Below are 26,956 nucleotides of genomic sequence, written 5' to 3'. Positions count from 1 at the left end.
GTAGAGGTCTTTACTGTCGGGTAGTTTGAAGAACCCTTCCGATAATCTAGTCAGTATACGTTCACACTCGCACAGCGTTGATCGCAGTCTATCGATATTCCCGCCGATTTTTAGTAAAAAAACGATATTTCGATATAATCATCATGGCGAGCAAACGACTTGGCAGCATGGCGTCCTCGGCCAGTGTAATGCAATCGACGGCCTCGATCTCCAGCAAGACCAAGAAATCGAAAAAGGCCAGATTGCCGACCTTTGACCTTTCGCTAAGCCAAAAGGTGGACATAAAGAAGGCCTTTGATCTGTTCGACACCCAGTGCACGGGCTTTATCGAAACCAAGGAGCTTCGCGTGGCCATTCGCGCCTTGGGATTCGAGCCGAAAAAGGAGGAGATCAAGCGCATGATGGATGAAATCGATAAGGACAAGACGGGAAGGATTGCCTTTAACGATTTCCTATATCTGATGCGTCAGAAAATGGCCGAAAAAGACTCCAATCAGGACATGATGAAGGCCTTCTCCTTTTTCGATGACGATCGCACCGGCAGCATCTCTTTTGCCAACTTAAAACGCGTGGCCAAGGAGCTGGGTGAACAACTTACCGACGAGGAATTGCAGGAGATGATCGATGAGGCCGATTTGAATGGCGACGGCGAGGTTAGCAAGGAAGAGTTCCTCAACCTCATCAAGAAAACCAATTTGATATAGTCGACTTTTGTTTAAATTTACCTCCCAATTCCAAAAGGGAAACGACGTTGTTTCTAACCCATATAGATTTACTAATTTCAGGCAGACACTTGAATACTTTTAACACCATCCTGACTCGCACAATCAGTAGAGTATCTTGAAGAAGTTTGGATATGCTTCGGTTAAATAAAGCAACGCACTGCAAATGCACTCTGACATTTTTCCTTCCTGGAAGCTTCCAATTAACACTTGTCACCCGTTTTTTCCCTTAAATTACACATGGGTGTATGACCTATGCAAAAGTGGAAGACATTCCTCTGGAATTTATCTTTCCTGTTACATACCCTCTTTTTGGAGAGTTTACTTTTAGTTACAAGAACTACATTGAATAAGGAGTTGAATAACTCGCAACTTACAAATAAAACAAATTTAGTAATTTATTTAAGTGGAAACTGTCTTGAACTAAATGTATATGAATTTATATTTATCTGAAGGTCGTTCAATACAAATTAAATTGTTAGGAATTTCAGCAATTTACCAATCTTAAAGCTGTTGAATGTATGGAAAACAATGTTTTGTATATTTTTATATGACAGCACGCAATATATACCTATACCTAATTTGATCAAATCAGGTAGTTTTTTTTAAGCTTAACAATGATAATGAAAAATAATATAAATAATTTTATAAGTCCCAAAAATTAGCAAACCAATTAAGCATTAGCAAATTTACCAAGCAAATTTTCCCAAAACTAAAAAAAAAAATAAATGAACTAAGCCGACTAGGGAGTACTCAACAAATTTTAGCATTTTCAACAATTGTTTCGTTTAATTATTTAAGTTCAGATAGCGCGGTATCCCAAAGTTCTTCCCATTTTTAAATACACAAAGTTGGTTCTGCCATTTTTTGCCAGTTTTCTGGCACAGGCCCCTGTCATGCATAACAAATCTCTTTGACACATTTGATGTATGCCTTTCCATGGGCCTGCTCCACTTTCGGTTTTCAGTTTTCAGTTGAGTTTGTTGCAGCAAATTGTGGCTGCAATTTGGTGGCATGCGTGGGTGCTCTTCTAACTGCCGGAAGAGCTTTCCCATTTTCCCAGCCTCCTACATTTTTGTGCCTTATTCACCCTTCAACTCTGTGTCTCCGTTCCGCTGTTTAAACGGCAAACATAATTTAGTAGCATCGTTTTTGGGGTTTTTATTTACGCTATGCGTTACATTTAGTTGCTAGTCGCCGTAGGGCTTTAAATTTATCAACTTCTAGTTGAAGGATCGGGTGGCACGATTGATGAATGGATTGATATATTACTGACTGGCAGAGTGAATTGGAAATAAATTTATGTGGTTCCCAAAGGTCCAGGCAAAAAATTAATTTTATCCTAAAAATCATTTGGTGTTTACTCAAAGCCTGTAAAATTAAAACAATTCTGCAACTCCAAATTAAATATTTGGAAAATGAAATATTAAAATCTTACATAATTTGCACATGTCCAGGAAATATTAAGTATACGCTCCATAGCACTTTAATATTCACAGCCAAAAACAAACAAATCATAATGTCTGAGCAAAAGCAAAATATATTTTAGGCACCATGACTCCACTTTTCACAAGCAGTTTTTATTACCAAACATGCCACGTTTACCGCCCTAATAATTGGTAAGTTTTTCTTTTTTGGCCAGCTGGCTTTTAAGGCCAGAATAAAAGCCGAAATGGCCCTTGATAAAGTCGTAAAGTTAAAAGCTCTGATGGATAATTACAAATTGGCAGGGAGAGTTCTCGGACTTCGGAAAAACTAAAACAAACTTGAGTATTTATAAAAGTTTTTTGCTTATTGCTTTTGCCAAATCGATTAAAGGCGATTGTATTTTCGAGGAGGGTCGATCCCAGCACAGGGGCAGCCAAAGTTCCAGTAAAATATAACCAACACTCAATTTTACGAACATTTAGCTAAATACCCGAACACAGGGAAAAAGTGAGACAGAGAGACGTTCGTAAAAAAGTTTTTCGCAAACTACAAAACTGCCATAACTCAACATTACGCCCGACACACAATCCCCATCCCTTTCTCCGCTTTCCCATCGCAAAATTGTAGCAAGAAAGTTGAGAGGAGGGTGCAAGCACACACACACACACATAGCTACATAAATGATGGTAAAAAATTGCACAAAATTGCAGCAAAGTAGACGAAAAATTATTATAAAATGTGCATTATGAAATTTAAAACGAGACAAAGACGCAAAGCATAATTCAAAAGAGCACGAAGACGAGAAGCGCGAAAGGGGATCCTGGAAAAATGTCCATGCAAAAAAGTGGCTGGGGAAAAGTCCGGGAGAAAAGTCGCGAGGAAAAACTAAGGCGATATATCAAGCCATTTAATGCTTAAAAACGCAACGAGATGCGGTTCACCACAAGTCTTCAAGCCCTTCCCTTTGCCCCTTGCCCTCTTCAACCCCATAAACTCGTCGTCAAATTTGCGGCATAAACGCCAAATAACCATATACTGTGTTGCATGCATTTTTGCGAATTTATTTGCATTATGTATGTCGGTTAGGGTTTAAAATGGCAAACATGAAAAGGGAAAGCAAAGAGTTTAATTAGAGAGTGATTTGCCATCCCAGCAGCTGCAAGAAAAGAGTAAAGTACTCAAGGGAGAAAGTACGAGGGCTTTCGAAAAGTAAATGAATAAGGAAAAAAGTTGCCAAGAGACATATAAGCCCTGCCAATTATTAAAGACAGAGTATCAACGATTTTGCAAAGCGATTAAGGTCACTTTAATGCTTACATATAAAGAATGTTGGTCACACTTACAGAAATACTGGGATTTAAAGACTCCGTTGTAAAAAGCTCTAAAATAATATCTATTCTGACTCCATTGACTTAAATCAATTAATCTCACTCCAGAAAATGTCCAAGCCAAAAAAATAAAAAGATGGTAAAAAATCAAAAAAGAATACCGTTCACAAATTGGCCCGTCCTAAAATATGCAGCACACGCCACCGCTAAATATTTGCATAAATTATTTGAGCTGTCGCCGGTCGGAGGGGCTAAAGAATAAATAAATTACCAAATGAAAATATGAAAATTTCAATTTCCACTTAAGCAGCGGACAGGATGCGACAGGACACGACACCGCCATTGAAAAGGACAAGACAAAGTAAATAAAAAATAATCAACAAAAAGACAACACAGACAACAATAACGAGCCGAGGGCCGAGGTGAAAGGACTTTCCCTGGGAGTGGGCATAAAGCAATCAAAATTCAAAGGAAATTTTTATTAATGGCAATGCGTTTCGTTTCGCCCAGACGAATAAAAATAATTCTACCAAAAAAAAAAAGAAGGCAAAAAAGATGGGGAAGCAAATCAATGCAAATGTATTTCCCGTAACTGAAATTCAATTTCGAGTCCCTAAGCATCTCCTGTCGATGATTATGAGGATGGCAATGCTGGTGATGATGATGATGGTGATGCTGACCGTAGCAAATTCAATTAGGGCACTTGGCATGGCCTCGACTCAGGGAAACTTTGGGTGTTTTCGGGGGATAAACCTTTTTACTTGCCCTTTTTCGCACGCTTTTTATGGCCCTCTCCTTCTGTGTGTTTCTGAGTGGGTGTGTGGAAGTCTTTCAGTCTGAACCGGTGTCTATGGCATAATTAAATTTTATGTAGCCAGGGGGTCAAAGGAACGTCTTCAGTCTTCCCCACATCTTCGCCCCCATTTTTGTAAATCTCTGGCTGCTTCTGGGGAATTTTCGCCAAGTAACGTCAAAAGGAGTGCGTGGCATATTTTTCGGAAAGTTTTTACGGTATTGAGAGGCAGCTTTTATATGCTCTTCTCAGAAAAACTTCAAGGCTTGAGCATAGTTGGCAATAAAAAGGATAAAAGCTTTGTCATCAGTGTAAAAATTGAATTTTATTTTTGACTTTTACAACTCAAGGGATTAAGACTACCCAATGTAAATTTAACAAATAAAGTATTTTTATTACGAAAGTATTTTTAAATATTTCTATAGGTTCTTCGAAAGAGCATCTACCAGTTTTGGTAGGTTTACAGCAAACTTATTCCCAGTTCAATCCTTTTCGAAGGCACGTTGTGGGGTTACATCCGCCGGAAGCTGCTCATGTCCATATTGATTTAATGCGATTTCCCCTTTGTCAACAGCTTGATACTCACTTCCTTTTCCCCTTTTTCTCATTCCTTGCAGAGTGACACGCCCAGCTTGTCGGATGTGGATGTTATACCGCCTGTGCCGCCGCCGCCGTCGATGAAACGCAACGGCAGCATGCGCAGCATGCGATTGTTGCAACATCTGCAGCAGCAGCAGCAGCAGCAGCACAGCAGCAACAACAATCACTTGTCGCAGCTGTGCAGCAGTGATCTACTGCAGGATTGCACCAAAACGGCACTGGACGAGTGCACTGCCACATTGCTCAAGTGCACCACAACCAGCAATCACAGCAGCAGCATCAGCAACCACTCGAGCAACAACATTACACACAACAACAACAACAACAATCAGGTGAAGCCGGACCTTTGCCAACCGCCCGGCCATGCCCACAATCATAGGCACAAGCTGCCTAACAATGCCACGCCCTCAAATACCAACCCGCCCCCGCCTCCATTTGCCGCCCACGAGGAGGACGAGATATTCTCGCCGCACTCGAAGAAATCGGACCCCAGCCTGTGCTTCCTGCCAGGCGGCAATGGTAATGCATCCTCGAAATACAATACCATTGGGCCGAGCAGCGATTATGCCCGACATTTGGCCCACTACAGTCGCTACCTGCAGAAGCAGCACCACCAACAACAAATGGCGCACTTTCAACAGCAGCGATGTCGCTGCTTCTCCCAGTCGCTGTTGAGTTTCCCCCAACCGAAGCAGGAGTTGCAGTTGCAGCAGCAGCAACAGCAGCAGCAACATTCGAACCCACAGCAACACCAAACCCCAGAGCAACACCAGAAGGTGGGCCATGCAACCCCCCAGCAACCGGCAATCTTTCACACCAGCAGCATGGACTGGACGCTGCCAATTAATAGTCGCAGCTTTGGCAATTTGGTGAACATCGATGGGCCCGGTGGCGGTATTGGTACCGGTGGTTGCCGTGTGCCGTACCAGAAAATGCCGGGGAGTTCAGTTGGTCCAGGTGGTCCGATGGCCGCCTCATCCACATTCACCCTAACCTCCTTTGACAGCGATATCGGACATGGCCTCAAAGAACGCGAGTCGCAGACATCGCTCCACCATCCACACACGCATCCGCATCCGCACACCCACTCGCATCCACATCCGCATCATTATCACGCCCATGTGGGTGGTGCAGCGGTGGGCGGTGGGGTTGTGGGTGGATCAAATTCGGCCACGCCACAGAAACACCACCAGCTCCACTCGAGCGTCACGAGCATCATGCCATGGAAGCACCGCCAGTGTCCCAGCAGGGGATCCTCCAGCTCCGGCACGAATTCGTTCCGTAAGTACAGGGGATTGCGGATTGGGTAGTTTTCGCAGGGATTACTCTACGGGTTGGGGACGGAAGGGCTCGTTATATTTTTAGGTGAGCTTTACAAACTGGGGACAAAAGCTGTAAGTCCGATTACTTCTATGCTTGTTTTTAGGCGAATATCTTCTTCATTTTTAAGCGGATTTAAAAAAAAAAGAGTTTCAGCTGCTATTCATTAGTGAATAAATGACAGAGATATGTTCATGTTTATAAATAACAACACAAATATGACATACCCTTTTTTATTTATGCAAGTAAGCCCTGAAATATTCACAAAATGAAATAGCTATCGCTTATTTTTAATAAGTTTTTCATCCACTTTTGATTGCCTACAAATGGTTTTATAAAATATCGGATACAAAAAGTGAAATTTCATCAAATCTGATATTTTATAATAACTTAGAAATCGGAATGTTTATTGTATTTACATTACTTTTTTACCAACTAGGGATTGCTGAAAACGGATAAACAGAAATCACATTAAATCCGTTGTTTTATAGGTATTTAGAGGTCATGTTTGGAATGTTTATTATACATACTTCCCTTTTGAATCTTATTTTACTTCCGTTTTTCATCTATAAATTATAAATAATAATGAGGCGCACAAATAACACAAACTCCTTATGTTTTAAGCAGAGCCTGTCGCCATAATTGGAATGCCAAAATGGCCTCATCGGTTTAGGGATAGTCAATTTCAAATACCCATTTAAGACGGAATTTTATGACGTTTCGCCGTCTCTTTCGAACTGGATGCATCGGTATTTGCCTGGTAGTTCTGCCAGACGTTGTACATGACATTGCACTTAATATTCCGCTACCCGTTCGCTGCTGCTTTGCTGCTGCCACGCCCCCAGGGGGGCATTGCCATTTAGTCGTTAGCCGTTTGATTGCGCTTCATGTAACATGGCTGCTAAATGTTAAACGTTGCCAATGCCCGCGTGACTTTGGTCTCATCATCATCAGCATCAGCAGAAACATCGGCAGCGGCAACGTTGTCATCCTCATCTCCATCCTCATCGCCGACACCATCACCATCACCATCATCATCATCATCAGTCTCCAGCTCATTCCCATCCTCGTCATGTCTCCTGGCAACTGCAATTCGTTAGCAGTCAAAAACTGCGTAGCTGCGGACCATGTCTTGTCCCCTTAAATTTATGCAAATCGCTGGTGCGGCCGCTGAAACTGGACTCGTTACACTTAGGGAAAAGTAGACCCTCTACCTGTTACAGGATCATACAGTCCGATTCGGCGTTTTATAATCATACATATATTTTCAATGTTTAACTGTGAGATTGTTTGATTAGTACCTAATAGGAACAAGGAATCGTGAAATTCTTGACTCTGAATTACATTATTATAAATCCAAAAGACCAAAATTTGTTTATTAGGTAATTTTCAAAAATATTTTATCAAAAAGATTTTTTTTTTATTTTAATAAAAAATGTCTCTAACATATGCAAAAGATGAAAGTTTATATACTTTGCTCAAAAGATCTTTGACAGTTAGGTATTCTTTGCCTAACCTTAAGATGGGGATAACTTTGAGTTGGGAACCTCTATATCATATAACATTTTATTGCTTTTAATTTTTGTGTTTTCAAACTACTCATAATTTAGTTAAAGTAATTATTATTACAAGTAATGTTGCTTTAAAAATTATTAAAAAGAACAAAAAACGGTTTTCTTATTTTACTTATGTATTTATTTATTTAAGTTAATTTTTTCCCCCAGTGCACTGCTGTGCACACCTTTCTAGTTCATGTAGCATCGCACCTCATCCCTCGATTCTTGTTAGGTTGCACATCCTTTCATTGGCCACTTGCTTATCGGTAATTCACTTTGGAGTCGCCCAAGTGCCGGCCACTGTAATCAAATGGATACATTGCAGCCATCGCTCTTTCTGCTGGCTGAGTCCAGACCAGCATTCGAACCCAAATCTAAAGAGCATCAGCTAGTTTTTCGCCTCACTTGGCTTATTTGCTTAGCTTCAGCGTCAGTTACCCATCTATGTACATTGTACACTTGTCTTTACCAATCGGATTTAGTTGTATAATCAAATTTGGCTTGCAATTACAAATTACCAGTCGCCATTGATAGTCGGCATAAGTGAAATCGTATAATGAGATTTGCATTTCCATTGAAGAGCTTTGCATTAGTTTCATGTGGCTAAGATTTTCATTTGAGGAGTGCGGGGAATACATAGTCCTCTTCTAAGTCTGCAATAATTGGTAACAATAGGAACTTAGAGAAGCAACAATCGAAGGCATATTGTAGTTACGCTTCAGTACATCCCAGGGATTCATGTTAATTCTAAGGCCTTAAATGTCGGAAATTCAGAAAATACTACAGTAGTGTTAAAGGTATAGTAATTGATAAATGTATCAAGGGGCTAACTAGGAAACTCTGTTATTAATTTGACTTCTAATGAGACATGGGGATTATCTGTAACTCAAATAACAACGATAATTAATATGGTATATTGTCTCGATAAGATAGATAGATATTTGCATTCGTGTTTATAACTCAATAGTTATATTTATTTAAAGGCAACAAATTTTATTTTCCTCCAATAAATCACTTATATTTGAAAGTGCAGATCCAAATCAAACTAACAAAAAATTCCCCGGGCAAGATGGACGTTTCAGGAATAACAAAATCGGTATCCTCCTTGTGAGCTAATTTCAGCACATATCCAACAAGTTGTTCCGCTCGAACGAACTCGATTTACTTCATTGGGAACTCGAGAAGACGAAAAACCAACTTGAAGATGGTTTTCCTACCCTTTCCATTTCTTTTTTGCAACCAAAAACCAAAAGAAAAACTCAATTTTAAACGTTTAACTAACCATATTTCCTTATTATCGTTTCTTTTTTGCTTCCCTCTCGACTTCCACATCTTGATGCTGACGTGGATGATGCCACTGTGCTCGCCTGCAATGATGCTGCTTCTTTCCTGATTTTCCTGATGCTTTTCTGCCATTGTTGTTGCTGCTGCTGTAATCAATGCCACTGTCACGGCAATTTGCACACACACAAAATGCAACACAACAACGAACAACCCAACAACCCAACAATGAACAATGAACCACCATGTCCATGGTAATGATTATGATGATGACGATGATGATGACAACGATGCTGCAAACGACTTGGCATTGAACTGCCAATAACAACGACAACAATCGATGCGGAACCCTCGGTCATCATGAATGCTGATGACGCCACCATACCTCCAATATCATCTCGTCCTGGCCGTCCTGGAAAATGCTTGCAGGATTCGATGCAGCCAAGCACTGGCTGGCCGTGAGCTCCATCCTCCTGATAATTGGCGCTGCCAGTGTGGCCGTGCCACTGGCGCTACGTGTGGCAGCAAGTGAGTATCGCATCCCATCGCATCGCATCGAATCAAACCGATTCGGAACGGGGGAACCCGAGACATCCACAGACCCAATAGACTGAGACATGGACACTCCATAGACAATAAATCAATTACCATAACGCATTTCACACGAGGTCCGGCCCTGGAAGTGAACCTCTGGAGCTAAAGTGTTGCATGAGGCTGTCCTAAGTGGCCTTTAAGTTAGTTAGCAAGTGATTCTGCAGCGTACAGGGAAAGATTGGAATAGCAAAGAGCAACTACTAGGAACCACTACTATTTTACATAGGGCAAAATATCACAATTAGGAATAGGCATGCAAAGTCAAACGTTAGATATAGGGATACAACTATTATAAAAAGAATGAAACAGAAATTATTTTTTTAGAAGAACATTAAAAATAAATTACATTTGGAATTCAAGGCTAATAGATTTCTCCAAAACTGAAGTCATACATTGAATAAATTTAAACCCTCATTACATTTTACATATTCTACAGTCTTATTAGTAAGGATTATTAAAAAAACTTTCAAAAATCATTCAAAAGAAATGAAAAACACACCCCAATTTAGACAATAGATTATGTATTCCAATTATAATCGAGCCAATTTTCAGGTGCACCATTTGAGGAGCGTTTGCGCGTGGCCGTTCAGCTTCTGGATCAAGTGCCTTTAATCGACGGGCATAACGACCTACCCTGGAATATTCGCAAGTTCCTGCACAACAAACTCAACGACTTCAAGTGAGCATCCATTACATAGAAATGCAATTAAAATTTAATGCCAATTTGTGTTATTATCCCCACCCACCGTCCGCAGTTTTGATGAGGATTTGCGCAATGTTATGCCCTGGGGTCGCAGCCATTGGAGTCACACGGATCTCACGCGACTGAAGAAGGGACGCATATCAGCACAGGTAAACCTTAGACCTTAGACGGCCAAGCGCCGCACTTCCTTTCAGGAAACCTTAAGCCGCTCACCAGGAATTATTATAGCACGTAGCTTAAACCTGACAGATTAATACGCTTCAATGGTCGGCATTTTAAGTTTGGTATTTCAGTTTATTTGGGAATTTATGTCGGATGATAAATTAAATTGCGAAAATGTTTGGTAAGGGGTGTGGACAGAGCTCATTTAAAAATCGTATAATTTATTTTACTTAATAAGTGTAAATATATTTTTTAAGTACGATATAATTGGTATACCCAGATTTTTACGGAGAAAATAGTTATATACTATTTAAATATAATATCTAATGGTATCGCCATGGTGAAAATATATTTTCTTTCACTTAAGACTCTTTAAAAATCTCCAGACACGTTTTTCTTAAAAGGGCATCCTATCTTCTTCCTCCAGTCACACCGAAAAAAGAGCTTTTAATATTTTATCTGCTGGAAAGCCGTTGTCCAGGCAACAGGCGACTTTTGCCCTTAGTCAGCGGAATAAGGGAAGAAAAATATTAATTATGAGCCACTCACGGTGCTGAGGAGCAGTTTGCCCCTGAAGCTGCTCCTTCTGCTGCCGATGATGAGGTTCTTAATTATTTTTTGCCAAGCTACCGGCCAGAAGTGGTCGGATATCCACTTGGTGTAGTTATTGATTCGCTTATGGTTCGATTGCAAGCCAGGGAAATTTGTGAGCCCTATTTAAAGTGACACCGAGGGGTGAATGGGGAAATAGACCAAATGATAAGGCTCTCAATTAAACTGCTAAAAATGGCTCAACTAATTGGGACTGAACAGGGAATTCCTAATGATTGACGTGGCCAGAGCAACCAAGATTAATGAGGCAAACTGGCCAGAAAATACCGAAAGTAGGAAGCGATTAACCTGGGAAAAGTTCATAAATCAATGGGAAACCGAAAACCACTTGAATATTTGAAATTGTCCAGAGAATTTCCCCCTGCCTTTCGCATTTTTCGTGGCCCGACCGCAAAGACGATTTTTCACGTTCGCCGCCAAAGAGAAAGAGAAATGCGCCAGCGAAAGGTAATGGAGGAAAAGCGAAAGCGGGAATTTCCACCTGCTTAGGCCATAATGAAAATTAACTTTTCCATTGCATTTTACTTTGGCTCCCTCCAGGGCCATAAATTCGGATGCATTCTGTGTTTGTGTTGAGGGCTAACAGGTAATTGCAGTTGGCCAACTACAAGCAAAGTTGGCAGCCGCAAAGTAAAATTATGCAGCACTCAATTTAATTACCCAGTCAAATGGCTCGAAACCTGACTGATGTAATCACAGAAACAGGGAGTGTGTAGTACATTGGTACAGAGATAAAAAATGTAATAATCAAGTTCCTAATTAAAAAAAATATTTTCCTAATAAAGATCATCAGCAATTAAATTATATTTATTTGATTTCTAACTACAATTGGAATTTAAATTTCACTTTACAAGAGTAGTAACTCATACAAAATTAATTTCAGTGTACACTCTTAGGCCCTTCTGAGGGCTGGCTTTTATGGTGCACTAAACGCGAAGCTTATTAAAACTTAACACTTACAACAGCCGCGATAGGGACTCAATTGCTGGCAGCCCACACACTCCCCATTTTCCTCCTATTTTCCATCTGGGGAAACCCTGCAAGACACACTCACACTTGTGAGCAAGGGAAAACTTCTTGATTTCTTGTTCGATGTAGGTGGCAAGTTATTGCGGCAATTTCTGGTTTCTCCTGTTGGCTAATTGAACTTGTTGACGCGGCTTCCTTAAAACAACTTTGGCAGATGGCGGTTGTTGTGTGAAAAATATTGTGTAACTTCTGAAGGTGAAGTTAGTTGCAAGGCAGGGGACGGGAAATTCCTTCTTGTGCGCATATAATTGAAACAAAATGCTCTTAAAATATCTTATCCCCAATTACTATCATATATACAACGAACATTTTAAGTACTTTGGTCTTTTTAAACCAACAAAAATATATATATTTTAATTCAATCCATTAAATTAATCATTTTAAGGACTTACTATATCCATTCATATTATATTCTTATTAATTGACTCATAAATGAGCCCAATCTAAACAGTTTTTTATGGCTTGCAGCCTAATGTGTTGCACAACTGCGATTTGAAAACTTAAGCAACACTCGATCCCCGGCAAAACAAACTAACTCAATAAACTCGCTCTCCACTGACTAACAACAACAACTGGAACGAGGAAAACAGCCATAACAACAATCCAACAACGTGGCGACTAACTAGTTGACAACATGTTTCAACAATTGTTGCCCAAAATGCCAAACGTGCAACGAATGCGCCTCCGAAAGCCATAGCACTATGGGGAATTTGACCACTTTTTTTGGCCAAAACCCATTTTTTAAAAGTCGTTAAAAATAGGTTTTGTTTATCAGAATGCATCACGATAACATCAATATCTAATGTTACTAACAGAAAAGTTTAACAGTACGCACCACTGTTAAGTTATCAGCTGTTAAAGCCTGTTTTTATTTCAACGAGGTGGCAGCGCTGGTAAAGCGCCTATTATTCTTAATAGTTTAAATTGTCAAAAAGTGTAAAATTAAACATAGCTCTGAGGTTTTTGAAATACCATCCAATCAGAGGGACTTGTAACTTGTGTTTGTGACCTTAATATTGTATTTATTGATTGTGGTGCTCGTATATTCGTGTTCTAGTTCTAACCTCAAAAAAATCAAAATCTTTAAGTTAATTTGTATTTTTAAATAGAGCTACAAAGTGATTCCAGCTGTTTCCACCTCTGAAACCTTTTTTATCTTGTAGAGAATTTAATTCTCATTGAGCTCGGTTAGTATAAAAGTGCACTTTTGCGCACTTTCTCTAAAATTTAGCTTTAAAGACCTCTACCTAATATGGTATATTTTCCTCATTTTTGTCTGGTAAATGCCAGTTTCGATGTTATCTTAAGAAAAACAGTGTGCAGTTATATTTCTTATTAAATAACGATTATTTTAAAATTATTTTACAACATCATTTCACTTACTTAACGTTGATATATAGGATTTTAGTATTTTTGTTAAGAATTATAGTGATCACAATACAAAAAATTACAATTTCACTAAAAAAATGGGAAATAAAAAAAGGCAAAATTTTTTTTTTAAATCAGTTTGGTCTCTTAAAAAAAAATTCAAGAAAAAAAATTTTTTTTATTTTATTGACAAGAAAAAAAAATTTTTTTTTCTTAAAAAAAAGGCGGGACCACACCCATCTTTTTTTAATTTACTTCCTTTAAATTTTATATACTTAATTCTAAAAACAAAACTTTTAAATGTTGCTTTGTTCTTAAGATATTAATTAATGCCACAAAAAGTGAGCAAATTTCCCATAGTGCATAGGGAAAATCCCCCAAAAAATAAAAGAGATATGGGAGAAAAAACCGTTTAATAGACTTGCTGGAAAATCACGTTTAAACCATCAAGTACTCAAAATCTTGTAGGTTGGCAAACAGTGCTCAGCGGCTCAGCTTTTTTATCCTCGGAAAAAACATCTGTGCCCAAGGCGACGCCTTGATGGGAAATAGAGAAGATCAGGCTGAATACATGGAGAAAAAACGGGGGGGGAAATGGTAGACTAATTAAAAGACCTCATCAAGTCCGTTAGATTGAGTTTTGACTTGGCTGACCTTTACAGACTGAGTTAAATTTTAACAATAATAATAATATACCATGCACAGATATGAATATAAAATCTAGGGACAACTATTTTAGCATTCTTTGCAGTGTAAAATAAGAGAATACCAAAAACAGGTAGCAACAATGTTGAAACATCATGGGGCCCCCAAAAGTTGGCTACTGTTTTTGGGCCCGGGACACGGAAACGTCGTGTTACGCTTGTCCGGCTGCATTCTTCCTTTCCTTCTTTCGTCCTTCTTGGTCCTCCGCCTTCACCCACCCACACAAACACACAGATAGGGAGAGAGTCCGCGTAATGGAAAGAGCACACACACATCGAAACAGTAGCAGAAACAGGACGAAGGACCAAGGCTCGCTTGGGGCGGAAGTGGCCGCAACGAAGAGTCGTCGACGAGGCTGTAATCTGGGCCAGGACATCCAGGACATTCGGGGCATGCATGACATGGAGGACATGCCAACGTTATGCGTGAAAAACTCAGTGCTCATGTGTTGTCTGCCTCTGTAGAAATGTATAGAACTCCTTAAGTAAAGTAATTCAAGTTGTAAATTAGTTTTATTAATTACAAAAATTTTCATTTGCAAACTAAAATGCTGAAATAATTTAGAAAATGTTATAATACAATGTCAGATGTTTTGAGATATGTTTTCAAGGTTTTTTCTCCAAATGGTCCTTAAACTAAATTATGCATTAGTACAAACAAACAACATTTACTAAACAAAAGTCGTAGGTAGATGTTAAAAATATTTCGCTTTTTAAAGAACTACTTTCATTATAGTCTATTGGAACTAACATATAGAACGTTAGCTCCTTACTAAACTATTTAAGGGTATTTAAAACTTCGCTTCCTGCCTTGAGTTTCTTTTAATTTCTCTTTGTTTTTTCTTGGTAAACAAGGCTTATCTTGCTGCAACATTGGCCTGCAATTTACATTTACTTTCAGAAAGTATTTAGTACTGTTCAGTCTGCCGACTCAAAGGTAGACACGGAAGTAGCCACTGACCCCAGATCAAAAATGGAAAACCCGACTAGAACCGGACCCACGGAGCACTCCACACCATTTTTTGTCTTGCCCGAATGATGGTGGTTTTTCGGGGGATTTGTGTTGCGGGCTTGTTGCATTCTTGTGGGATTGTAAAGGTGTTGGACTTGCGGTTTTTGCTGCTCACCACAAGCTGCCGGGCTTTGGATTCCTTTTCAGCCCCATTTCCCCCGTCCACTTGCCCCTTTTTCCCTGTAATTACTGTATGCATTGCAATGCCGCAAGGCAATCAAATGCAGAGCTCCCCCAGGGCGGAAATAATTTTAAATGCATAACGAACACATTCATGGCATTGTTCTGGGCACAAAAGTGACACCAAAATGCCTCGAGTTCCGGCACTGAAATGTTGATTAAATGCTTTTACAAATATGAATATATTTATTATATTGCCGTGGTAAATTCTAATTAAGAGGCCGGCTAAGTCCTATAAACACAAAGCATACAAATCAATTATTTAGTGCTAGTTTGCAATTGAAATTAAACCTCAACTTAAAGTCAGGGACCTTGAATTTGAATATATATTGGCGCTATGAGTGTGCTCACATAAATCTGAATGCTCTGGGCAACCTCGGTCCCAGCTGCTGTTGCATTTGTTATTGTGTATTCTGCTGACTTTAATATATGAATGCTCTAACAATAATAGCAACTAGGTTGCACAAGTAACCGCAGAGAGACACACAAATGTGCACGGAGGAAAATTGGCAACAGAATGGTTATGAAATCTATATCACTAATAGGATCTAAACTGCAAAGATAAATCATTTTATAATCCTTTTCATTTTCTTAAGTGTTTATTATTAATTACTTTTAACATTTACTTAATACAAATTACTTTGAAATCAATATCTTTAATATGACCTACACTGCAAAGCTAAATCATTTTATAATCCTTTTCATTTCATTTTCTGAAGTGTATATTAAAAATTTTTTCACCATTTACCTAATGCAATATTGAATTGTATAACAAATTCCAGAGGAGGTATGGGAAATTCCTAATTTGAATACAGTCCTTCAGAAAAAAGATGTTAATGAGATAATCAAAATGAAATCAAAGGGATTTTTGTATGAGTTTTACCTTCAATGTTTTATAAAAATATTAAATAAAAATCCCGGGCTAATGGCCTAACATCTAATATGTCCTTTGAGCTTATTTTTAGACCCAGTTTTTTTTTGCCTGCATAAACCCACGCACACATACAAACCCATTAGGCAAACACATTCACACGTGCCGCCCATCGACAACAAATCACGCATATAGCCACGGCCACCACAACAACAACATTGTCAGATTCACAATTAACTTGAAGCCAAAATGTTGTCCTTAAGGGAGTTGCTGCTGTTGTTCTTGTTGCTGCCGCCAAACAAGTTTAAATATTAATATGCTTTGTGCCCAGGACGTGGGGGTGAAAATGAGTCTGGGAAATGGGAAAATGGGAAATGAGGCCGGGAGCAAGGACGATGATGAGCCCGATGACGATGGCTTCGAGGACGGCGAAACACCAAAGGCGACGCCATCGAGACGCCGACGACACTTTGGCCACGATGATGACGATAACGATGGCCCTGCTGGGGCGACGAACAGGTGTATTTTGACGTGGGCGTGGGCGTGGCAGTGGGCTAATGGCAAAGTGCCTTGCTTAAACACACTTAAAGGCGCCCCAGAAAGCCAAGTACACAAAGAGGCCACCCCAAGTTCCATTCCAAGCCAAAAGCATCTCGACAAACCCGACAAACAAAGGTACTTGGCCATTGTAAAGTCACATGTATGTGGAATGGGTGCAAGGATGTGGGGTAAAATGGTATAATACAACCTTCAACAGGTGCCTCAGGAGTCCCGAACATAAATGAAATATTTTTTCCTTAGGGAGAAAGGAAAGAATGCCAACTTGCATTGAATATGCCAGCAGGCAAATGCTGAATATAGCTGGGAATTGAGGGAAAAACAAGAGGAAATATAGAAAAATACAGGAATAACAACAGCGAATAAAAAGATGACACTGATAAAAAATCAGCATTAAAAATTATACCTAAATAGACCTATAAGCTAACCCAATACCTGTAATGCCTATTTAAATATTTTCTCATATATTATGGAATTTAATAAATTGTTAAGGATACATTCTTCCAGTGAATAAGTTAAAAATATATACAAAACAACCGCAACACCACAATCATCTCCTGAGAAAAGGCGATTTAGAGTGGAAATTTTCGCATTCCCCGCGCTGAACCTGTTGCCTTCAATCAAAAACCCAGACAGACATTTCACACCATTCCACTCCTTAAAATCCGTTTGAATGCCGACCAAAATGTTTTAAGAGGCTTTTGCACTGAAAAAATTAGATAAAACAGGTCCCACAAAAAAGGTGTACTTGCCGACCAAAGAAATTCAAAGTACGCGTGGAAAATAACGCGAACAAAGCGGCGGGAAAAGCGGATGAAAAAATGAGTTTTCACCCCGCTCTTCCGAATCCTTTGTCTGCGGTAATGTCGGGGCATTTTCCTTATCTACCTGGAAATGTTCAACGCGAAGCCACAAAAAAGAAGCATTTAATGCAAATTGCTTTATTTGGGATTTAATATGGGAAAAGCTGAAAAAAAGAGTTCTTATTTCATCGAAAAACGGCGAAAAAGTGGAAGTTATACATAAATGCATAAATGTGGGAGGGCTAGAGCTTAACAGAGCATGTTCAGATTAGATAATTATTTAAAAAATAATTCTATAAATATCTAAGCTCAGATTTTATATAATTTCATTTAAAGGGTGATGAATCTATTCCACATCCTGTTCATATACTAATTTTATTTTTTAATATTTTAGTTACATTTTTTCATTCATTCCAGAAATGCATGTCCTAATACACGCATCATAATTTACCAGATACAGTCAAATATACCGCATGTTCTCTGAAATCATATTTTGCACAGATTTAAAAAGCCAGAACCCAGACACAACCATTAGCATTGTTATCATTCATCCCGGCGCTTCATTAGTTCACCCGGAAAACATAAGCACAGAAACACCTCGAATTCCGAGACCCAAATCCAGGAGCGCAAATGAACGCAAATGGTAATGAACAGAGTTAGTGCGGCATGGTCCATACAATTAACCCGAATTGAACTAATGCCCTCTGCTCCGACCACCCGATAAGCCCCCCAGTTCCCCAGTTCCCTGATTCCCGGAACCTTACGACCATTTTTGGTGTTTTTCGGGGCTGGTATGCATAAGTGACTCACAGCCCGGCAAAGCTCAACTAAAAATCAACACTGTGGAAATGTGTTTTTGGGAGGATAGGTTTACCCAGGTCCCGGTGGATAAACTTTATGCCTCCGAAACGGAATTTTCAGCTGTCCCTGTTATTGTTCAGTGTTTATTTGGTCGAGAGGGAGTTGGAGAGCAGGTGCTTGGAAATCCACAAATTTCCTCGTCTGTTGTGCAATTAAAATTGCACAAATGCAGAGCCAACAGCCGAGTTGACCCAAGTCCCCCGAGTACCAGAGCTAAAATCCAATTGCACAACTAACACCGCACAGAGCAGTCCATCTCTGGCCGTAATTGTTTTTCTGTGACTCGTTTATTGAAAAGTTTTACATATTTCATATGCACATCGGCCAACCTGGGGAGCAAACCGAATTTAGCTCCATGAATTACGCCAAACTTTATCATCATCATCATCATCATCATCGTCGTTATCATCATGAGGAGCTGCAGATACAGAACAGAAACGGAGCAAATGAACATTTAGAGTGTTGCTTGTTTTGGTTTTAATTTACTGCCTCGGCCCGAGAAATGGTTTAAAACTACGTGCTTGGCACAGGAAAAAAATGGAAAGGAGAAATAGGGTTTGCTTCCCTGCATCCTTCTTCCGGGTTTCTGGTTCAGGCCTCTCACGAATTTATATTAAAAATTATTTATTACGGCACTTGCTCAGTTTTCGCTTTTGTGCGAGTGTGCGGAGCAAAAAGCCAAAACTTTTTAATTGCTCTTTTTTCCGAATCGCTTTTTGCCACTTTCCAGCTCGTTCCTCATTCTGGTTTCTGTTCCACGGAGACACGTACGTGCTTTTATTTTCCTTTAATGATATAACGTGATGAAACTGTTTTGCTCATTTTTCCCTGTCAGCTCTGCTCCTTTTCGGGCACTCTCTTGAGGAGTTCCTGTTTATGGGAGCTTGTATATCATCCTTCGCAATAATGTGCAATTAACAAAAAACTTTTAGATGCCGGGAAAAAATGACAATAAATCGTTTCGACTCAAAAAGGAGGATGTTGGGGAAAGAGTGGTATATGGTTCTTAAGTTTTAAGAAATACTTTCAGTAGGAATAGAGTATTGGTACTACAAAAACATTGCATTTCTTAAATATTTATACTCTTGATTTCATTATAAAAATTTAAATATATTTTTTATTTTAAGGTCAGATAAGGGATACAACTTTTAATTATTATCTTACAGATATAATTTAATAGGTAGCTCATAAAAAATAGCTAGGACTCAAGTTTTCTTAAGTTTTATGAACTAATTTCAAAAGAAATATTTACTAGAAAAGCAATGGATTTTTAAAAATGTTCATGAACTTTTATTGTGCTTTGTAAATTTTGAGATGGGATAACATCAATAAAAGAGTTCATACAAATATAAATTAAAAGCTCTTAAAAATGGTATGACTGCATAATATTTTTTCAAACATATTTAAAAATCTTCTTGAATTATACTTTAATATTCCCATTTTTATTAATTTCAGTTCTGGGCCGCCTATGTCCCCTGTGAGGCCCAGCATCGGGATGCAGTGCAGCTGACTCTGGAGCAGATCGATGTGATTAAACGGCTAACGGATCGGTATTCCCCGCAGCTGACCACCTGCACCTCCGCACAGGGTAAGTTAACCGAAATATCGCACATACGCCGCATGGGCAAGCAGAATTCCTCAAGCCGGCGAGGAACTGAAAGTATTCCAGGAACTACGAAAATGCCAGCCATCCAGGAATTCGACTGTTTCTGCCCTGTTTTCACTAGGTTTTTCTTCATCTTTTTTTTTTTGCGTATGCCGGTTTTCTCCGGAAAACTTTGAAACGCGAGTCTTGGGCGAAAGCAGTTGAAAAGTATCTTGGCCGGCTACCAAAAAGCAGTTTGCCGAGTAGTAGATGGCGGCCCTTGAGGCAGCTTTTTGGTCTGCTGCTTACCGCGTGCCATATTTTTGCACCATTTCCTTTGATACGCTGCTCACTCACCTAGTTCCCAGGCGGAGAGGCCTCGTTTAGGCGAAAGGAAAACAGTTCATATTTCTTTGTGTGAGGGGGAGTTGTGGTGGGGGTCAAAGAGAAAGGGCGTGGCAGTCGCAGCTTACACTTGCCAAATAGCAAACAAACTGAGCACTCAAAGAAACCATCTTATACGTAATCTTGGGAAGTTTCAGTCAACTGTATCTATATAATATTTCTTTATTAAATTTATGGGAAATAAAATAAAATATCTTTTTATAAATCAACTTTTTCTATGAAATATCTCGTTATTAAACCATAAAATATCTTGTTCTAAATCAACTGTATCTATAAAACATTTAATTTCTAGATTCATTAAAAATTAAAATCGATTGTACCCATAAAAAATCTTGTTATAAAATATATTCTTCTTGGAATATATTTCTTTGACCGAAATAAATAAGCCATTGACTCTTGTTATTCTTTTAAATTAAAATCGACTGTAACCATATAATATCTTATTATAAATCAACTGTATATATAAAATATAAATTTATAAAAAATAAAGATCGACTGTAACCATAAAATAACTTATTATAAAAATATATTCTTCTTGAGACATATTTCTTTGACCGAAATAAAAAAAAAAAATTGACTCACACTATTTATTTTATAAATTTATGTTACGATTACTTGGTACAACAAAATTTATTGCTTTATCCCTGTACTAGTTTAAAATGTCTTTAAAAAAATGTTTTTTGCTTGGGATATTAATACCTCCTTTATTCATAAACGACAAATATTTTTTTTTTCCTTACTTTTCTCAAATTTTAATTGAAGTGTACGAAAACAGCAGAGAGCGCAGTTGAAAGCAACAGAGCAGCACTGCAAGTACATAGCAACTTTTGACTTATGCTCCGACTCCCCGGCCAGCATTTGAGTTTCCTTGTTGGTTTTCCGTTTTGCATTTTGATTTGCACTCACTCGGTTCTTCGGGTCTTGGCAATATTTTAGTGCTGCAGCTGAGACTGCAGCTGTACACACACACACACAAACACACACAATCGGAAAATGGATGAGGAAAAAATGTGGGAAAAACCAACAAATCGCTTCCGGCATTTGCGTTGAAACATTTATGTAGCCGTAAATGGAAATGTCAATAAATCATGACTGAGAAAAATCATCCGCAAAATAACAAGAAATATGAAACAGGAAAACTTTTAGCAAAGAAATATTACTGTTCAATCGCCTGCACTCGATGGTTGAGGAATGGATCAAGGATGTTTTTATTTTTCAGAAGCCCATGCATATTTTTGGCAGGTGAATAGCCAAGGAAAACTGTGAACCGGAGCATATATGGACAGCAATGTGAAAATCAAACGGAAACCGAGCAATTTGCCAATCTTCTTGATGTACCCCGTTTTTTCTTTCATCTCTGTCTGTCCGAGTCAGCAAAAACATTTTTCTTTTAATTGATGCGGTATTTTTTTTGTGCTAAGAAAATTGGATTGGGTGAAGCGAGTGAAGTGGCAAATTGAGCAATAAATTTGATTAAAATCGGAGAAAGGATCGGGAGGAAAAATAATGGGAAAAGAAAGACATAATAAAAAATATAAACGGAATTGTTTTGAGCCGCTTGGAAATTGCTATCATATCTGTGTTTCTGAAGTAAGTAAATTTGTTAATTTTGAACAACTAGATGATATTCATTTGAGATTCATTTTAAATCCTTTACAATTTCCTCTGTAGAAAGCCAAACTTTTTTTTCAGATTTTATTGACCATATTTCAAAAATAGCTTGTTGTTTTTGCCATATTGGATTTCATATGGACTCGAAATACGAAATACATAGCCAAATAAAATCCCTTTAAACGCATTAAATTCGGGAAAGACCATAATTTTTAACCAACTACGATACGCCGATTAATATATGCAAACGGATTTCTACCGGAAAAAAATTCCCAATTACTTGCCGGGCAAATCCCCGCTTCATTTCCATATAATCAAACGAAATCCCACTTTGAGCTGGCTGTAAACAAGCTGCGAATCAAAGGCCCAAACGCAGAAATCAAACCGAAGCCCCGCAGAGCAACAAAAACTGACCTACCTTGGCACACACTGCAAAGTACCAAAATAAAAAGGGAATCAAAATAAACCAACTCGCCTCCACTGCGGCCCTTAGCTTTTTGTGAAATCCCAGCTGCCGCTGCATAAAATAAAACCGAGCATTTTATTTTAACTACTGCAAATAAATTCTGTCGAAATTGTTGTCCGCTCTCGCTCACATGTCGTGTAAATAAAATGCGAATCCAAGTGACTATTGAGCAAGTGCAGCAGGGCGTGCTGTTCCCACACCCGATGCCCATTCCGATCCCCAGGACTCCAGCACTCCAGGACCTGTCCCTTTCCTTCCATTCGGTTCCCTTCAGGCCCCGTTCTGGAGGAACTACTGCCAAAGTGATTGTAAAAAATGCAAACCTAACGAACCGAAACACAACGCGTCGAGTGACGGGCCACGTCACTCAGTCCGCCCCGGAATGCGAAACCAAATCCAAGTCCAAGTCCGTGTACGAGTGCAAGCTGAAGTCCAGATCAAAACCGGAATGCTGCACTAGAAAAAAATCTATTTAAATGAAATTATAAAAGGTATTATAAGGTATTCAAAATTATGAAGGTGTCCTAAGCCAAAGAAGTTTACCGCAATGAATTTTAACGAATTTTTGGGTTTAAGTTTCAACATTTAAATTGGCATTAAATGGTTGAAAATATTTATAGATTTTATATTGACATAACCCACTCTAAAACTTTTTTATATTTATTAACATTTGCTAGTAAAAGGAGTATAATAAATAATCTTTAAATACCTTGTTCGAGTTTGTAAACCATTTTAAATAAATTAACTCAGGTTGCTATTGATATATTTTAACTGGGGTATTGCAACCAAGTTTTTAACAAAAATGTACATTGTTTTAATTTGTTTTGATTTTAATAAAATCACAATTTCTCTTACTAGTGATTATATTTTGTTAAGTGCACTTAAAGTTTTTTGTGCCGGGCTCTGTCTCTTTTCCAACAAAACAAATGAGCGTTGCATAAACACAACAGCCACATAGAAATAACGCTCAGGATATATATATCCCTGTATATCCTTGTTGCGGCGTCCTTCTCGACTGTCACCTGCCAGCAGCCAGCTACTTTACATTTGGTTCCTCTCCCCATGTGCGAATCGTTTTTATTTGCCGTTTTCAATTTTCACCTTCAAAGTGTAAACTTCAATTTACAGAGCTCCAGCACCACAATCCGAACAGCAGGGGCAGCAGCTCGAGAAAGGGATATTGAGAAAATTGCATTCTGCAGCAGAAGAAGAAAGGAAAATAAGAACCGAATGGAGCATTTGGCATCAACTTGGGCACTCTTATGCTTTCTGGATACAATAGGGTATATTCCCTAGAAAGGGCTGGGGAAAAATGAAGAGAAAAACATTTTTAATTGGGATAGATGGAGGCAAAGTATCATATTTAAAATCAGTAAAAAGTTCTGAGTTCTCTAAGATAATACTCGCATTTTTAAAAAGAATACAGTTTTTCACAAAAATTCAAGAAAATCCAATAATGAAAATATGAAATCTAAGCTTCAAATATTTTATGTGGATCCTTTAGGGTATCTATATTTCCACAGGCTCCCTTTCCCAGCATTTGTTGTTCCCCTTTTCTGGAGCTGCTGCTGCCATTGCTTTTGGTTTATTGCGTCAAGTGGCATTTGGTTGGGATTTTCATTTTGAAATGTATTGGAGCATTTCCCGTGCGAGCGAGTGCCCACGGTCAGTGCCTCAATTCGCATCCGATACGGGGGCCATCTATTATACATTACGGCCCTGGTCACCAGAAATCGAAAACAGTAGCAGTCACAGTTTCAGTTTCAGTACCGGCAGCATTCCCAGTCACAGACAATTACATGCAGCCCCAAGGAACCGAGTCAAAGTCCTGGCTACAAAATTGAACTTCAGCTCACGTGGCGCATTTTAGTGCCTCTTCGTCCTGAGAAGGATTCGCCAGTATTGGTTTTGGTATTGGCCCTGGTACATTTGTTTATTTGCTCCATATTTTAGGGTTTTACGACGTTTCCGACATCGACCAGGTTCTTGTGGCAGGTATTTCGGTCTTCGCCAACAATACAAAGAGGGGGTTAAGGAAAATAGAAGGGAAAAGTCGAGGAAAAGCACACAGAAAAATGGATTGAGCAAGGGCTCCTTGTTTTTATAGGCAAATTTGTATTTACATAAGGTTTTCAGTATAGGATCTTATTTTTATTATGCAGTCCACTTGGTAAAGTAACTCTAAATCTAAAGTAAATAAAATTTTACCTGTTAAACTATACTTTTTTTCATTGGAAAAGGTTGAAAACGTTGTTATTTTTTCTGAAAACTAAGAACAATAATTTTTTTCAGTGCACGCTATAGAAAACAGCATCGAGAACAATTCCCATTTCCTTTCACCTGCCGTTGCCTTTGATTTTGCACAGCTTATTTGCTTATAGCCATGAAAACTTCACCGGTCCTGTGTGTCTTGAGTCCTTTTCCTGCTGCCATTTTCCCTACCCCTGACAAAGGCAAATAATGCCTTTTGGCCTTCGGTATGTGGCCAAATTTATTAACCCGCTTTCCGTTTGCCTTTTCTGTACTTGCGAATGTGGGCGATATATTCGAAATGTTATCAAAATTGGGCACACAAAATGGTTGATTTGAATAGCTGGGAAACACAAATTTCAGGGTCCAAATGGTAAAGGTGTGGGTAACATGTTTCCCCAATTAGTTGCAGATAAATCGAAAGGGCTGTTTATTGATTGACAAATCCATTAGAATGAAAATGTTTACCATATCGATCAAAGTCACATTTTCTTCTGAAGAAAATCCAATTTCGAAATAACAAGCAACCTGAAGCAATCAATATATGTGTAATAATTATTTTGTACCTAATAAATTGCATAGCCTTTTCAAAAGTTTAAAAACAAATATTTCGTTGAGAAAAGCATTTAAAGCCTTTTGAACCCAACCTCTTGGAAGGGTTTAAGTCGATAACCAATACTTTTAAGCCCTTGAAGCTCTTCACAAATTTGCCAGTCAAAATTGTTATTTTAAATCATTAAAACTTGACCACTGACCATTGAGTCAAGTCTTTGGCAAAACTCCACTTCACGCCACTCCAGAAAATATGTACTTACTGGCACTCAGTGTAAACTTGGCCAACAACTTTGGGCAAGCATGGCTCAAGCTTGGCCGACTTAAAACAATGGTAATAAATGAATGAACAGAGAACCAGTATTTTGACAAGTACTCGTTGGCAGCAAAATAAAATGTCAAGAAACAGATCAAAGCTGGCTGGACCAAGACAAGCGTGAATATTGCATGGCCCAGCGAAATGTTTTGTTGGCCAGGGATAACTGACAGTTTGGTGGGCTGGAGGGCGGAGGTCTTAGTCCCAGGACCCAGGACCCAGAACTCAGAATCCAGGACCAACCACAGTGCACTGAGTGCTCAATGGGTGCAGCCGAGCAAATGACAGGCCACAGAACAACAAATGTTACTCATGGCCAAAAAAACAATGCCAAACCAAGTTTGAAGTTTAAGTTGCGCCCGACCACAAAACCCCAGAAACATTTCAGCCACACATCTGTTTAGGTTGCAGAAAAGGGAAAATTACAAAGGACTTGAAAATACAAAAGTATTTTTTATTTTCACTTAATTTTCAAGTATGAGTTTATTTGTACGTAATGAACTCAATTATTAACTTTAAATAAAAAGTTTGATCCTTAATATATTTTTGGTAGAATTTTGCCTGTTCATGAGTTCAAGAGTTACAACAGGATTAGCTTACTGGATTTATTTTAAAGAGTTATGTACACATAGAGACACAAATTAACTCAAATGCCCTTTTAGGTGTCTAAAACACCACAAATAAACTTAGAAGTATAACTAAAAGTACGCAGTGAACAAAGGATCTTTGCCTTCCTGAATGAATTCATTGTACTTCTAACTTAAAAATATTGTTGCATACTTTTAGACACCCAAACTTACATTAAAAAGTGATTTTAAGACCCGATTTGTGCGGCATCCATGTATAGGCTTTCATAAAATTAATTTAGTCACTGAGAAAAACTTAATCAAATATTTGGGCCATATTTTTAAACCTAAATAAGTGTTCTAAAAAATCCTTACTAAATCTTATACAATAATCCATATACCTTTACCAATCTTACTTATCTACATTTATATTTTCTAATCCCTTTGCAGACATTATTGATGCCCACAAGAATCAGCAATTGTGCTCCCTGACCGGCGTGGAGGGCGGTCACTCACTGGGCGGCTCCTTGGCGGTACTGCGCACCCTGTACGCCATTGGGGTGCGTTATATGACGCTGACCTCAACCTGCCACACCCCTTGGGCGGACTCGAGTTATGCGGACGCGCCGACCTTCAACATGAAACACGGCGGCCTCACCATATTTGGCAAGGTAAGTCCTGCTCCCACTTTCTGCTGTTACAGCTGATTTAATGCTAATT

General features: G+C 38.8%; 2 protein-coding genes across 2 annotated transcripts in view; both read left to right on the top strand.

The window, feature by feature from the left end:
* LOC108019120 (uncharacterized) overlaps positions 1-26,956 on the top strand; it is a 129,989-nt gene that overhangs the window by 73,329 nt on the left and 29,704 nt on the right. Inside the window, exons 7-12 of the mRNA XM_017086852.4 lie at positions 4,889-6,152; positions 9,458-9,556; positions 10,175-10,301; positions 10,378-10,474; positions 19,941-20,073; positions 26,687-26,907. Of these exons, the coding sequence (XP_016942341.3) occupies positions 4,889-6,152; positions 9,458-9,556; positions 10,175-10,301; positions 10,378-10,474; positions 19,941-20,073; positions 26,687-26,907 (1,941 nt within the window). The remainder of the gene's footprint in view (positions 1-4,888; positions 6,153-9,457; positions 9,557-10,174; positions 10,302-10,377; positions 10,475-19,940; positions 20,074-26,686; positions 26,908-26,956) is intronic.
* Positions 43-893, top strand: LOC108019142 (uncharacterized). Its single transcript, XM_017086894.4, has one exon. The coding sequence runs from the start codon at positions 144-146 to the stop codon at positions 702-704; it is 561 nt and encodes a 186-aa protein (XP_016942383.1). The 5' UTR covers positions 43-143; the 3' UTR covers positions 705-893.

This window comes from Drosophila suzukii, chromosome 2L, assembly GCF_043229965.1.
Source record: "Drosophila suzukii chromosome 2L, CBGP_Dsuzu_IsoJpt1.0, whole genome shotgun sequence".
Classification (NCBI taxonomy): Eukaryota; Metazoa; Arthropoda; class Insecta; order Diptera; family Drosophilidae; genus Drosophila; species Drosophila suzukii.
The sequence above is the reverse complement of the archived record's forward strand: the minus strand, read 5'-3'. Positions and strand labels throughout refer to the sequence as shown.

Excerpts from the sequence above, each read along its gene's own strand:
- LOC108019142 (XM_017086894.4), top strand. The coding sequence starts at position 144 with ATGGCGAGCAAACGACTTGGCAGCATGGCGTCCTCGGCCAGTGTAATG.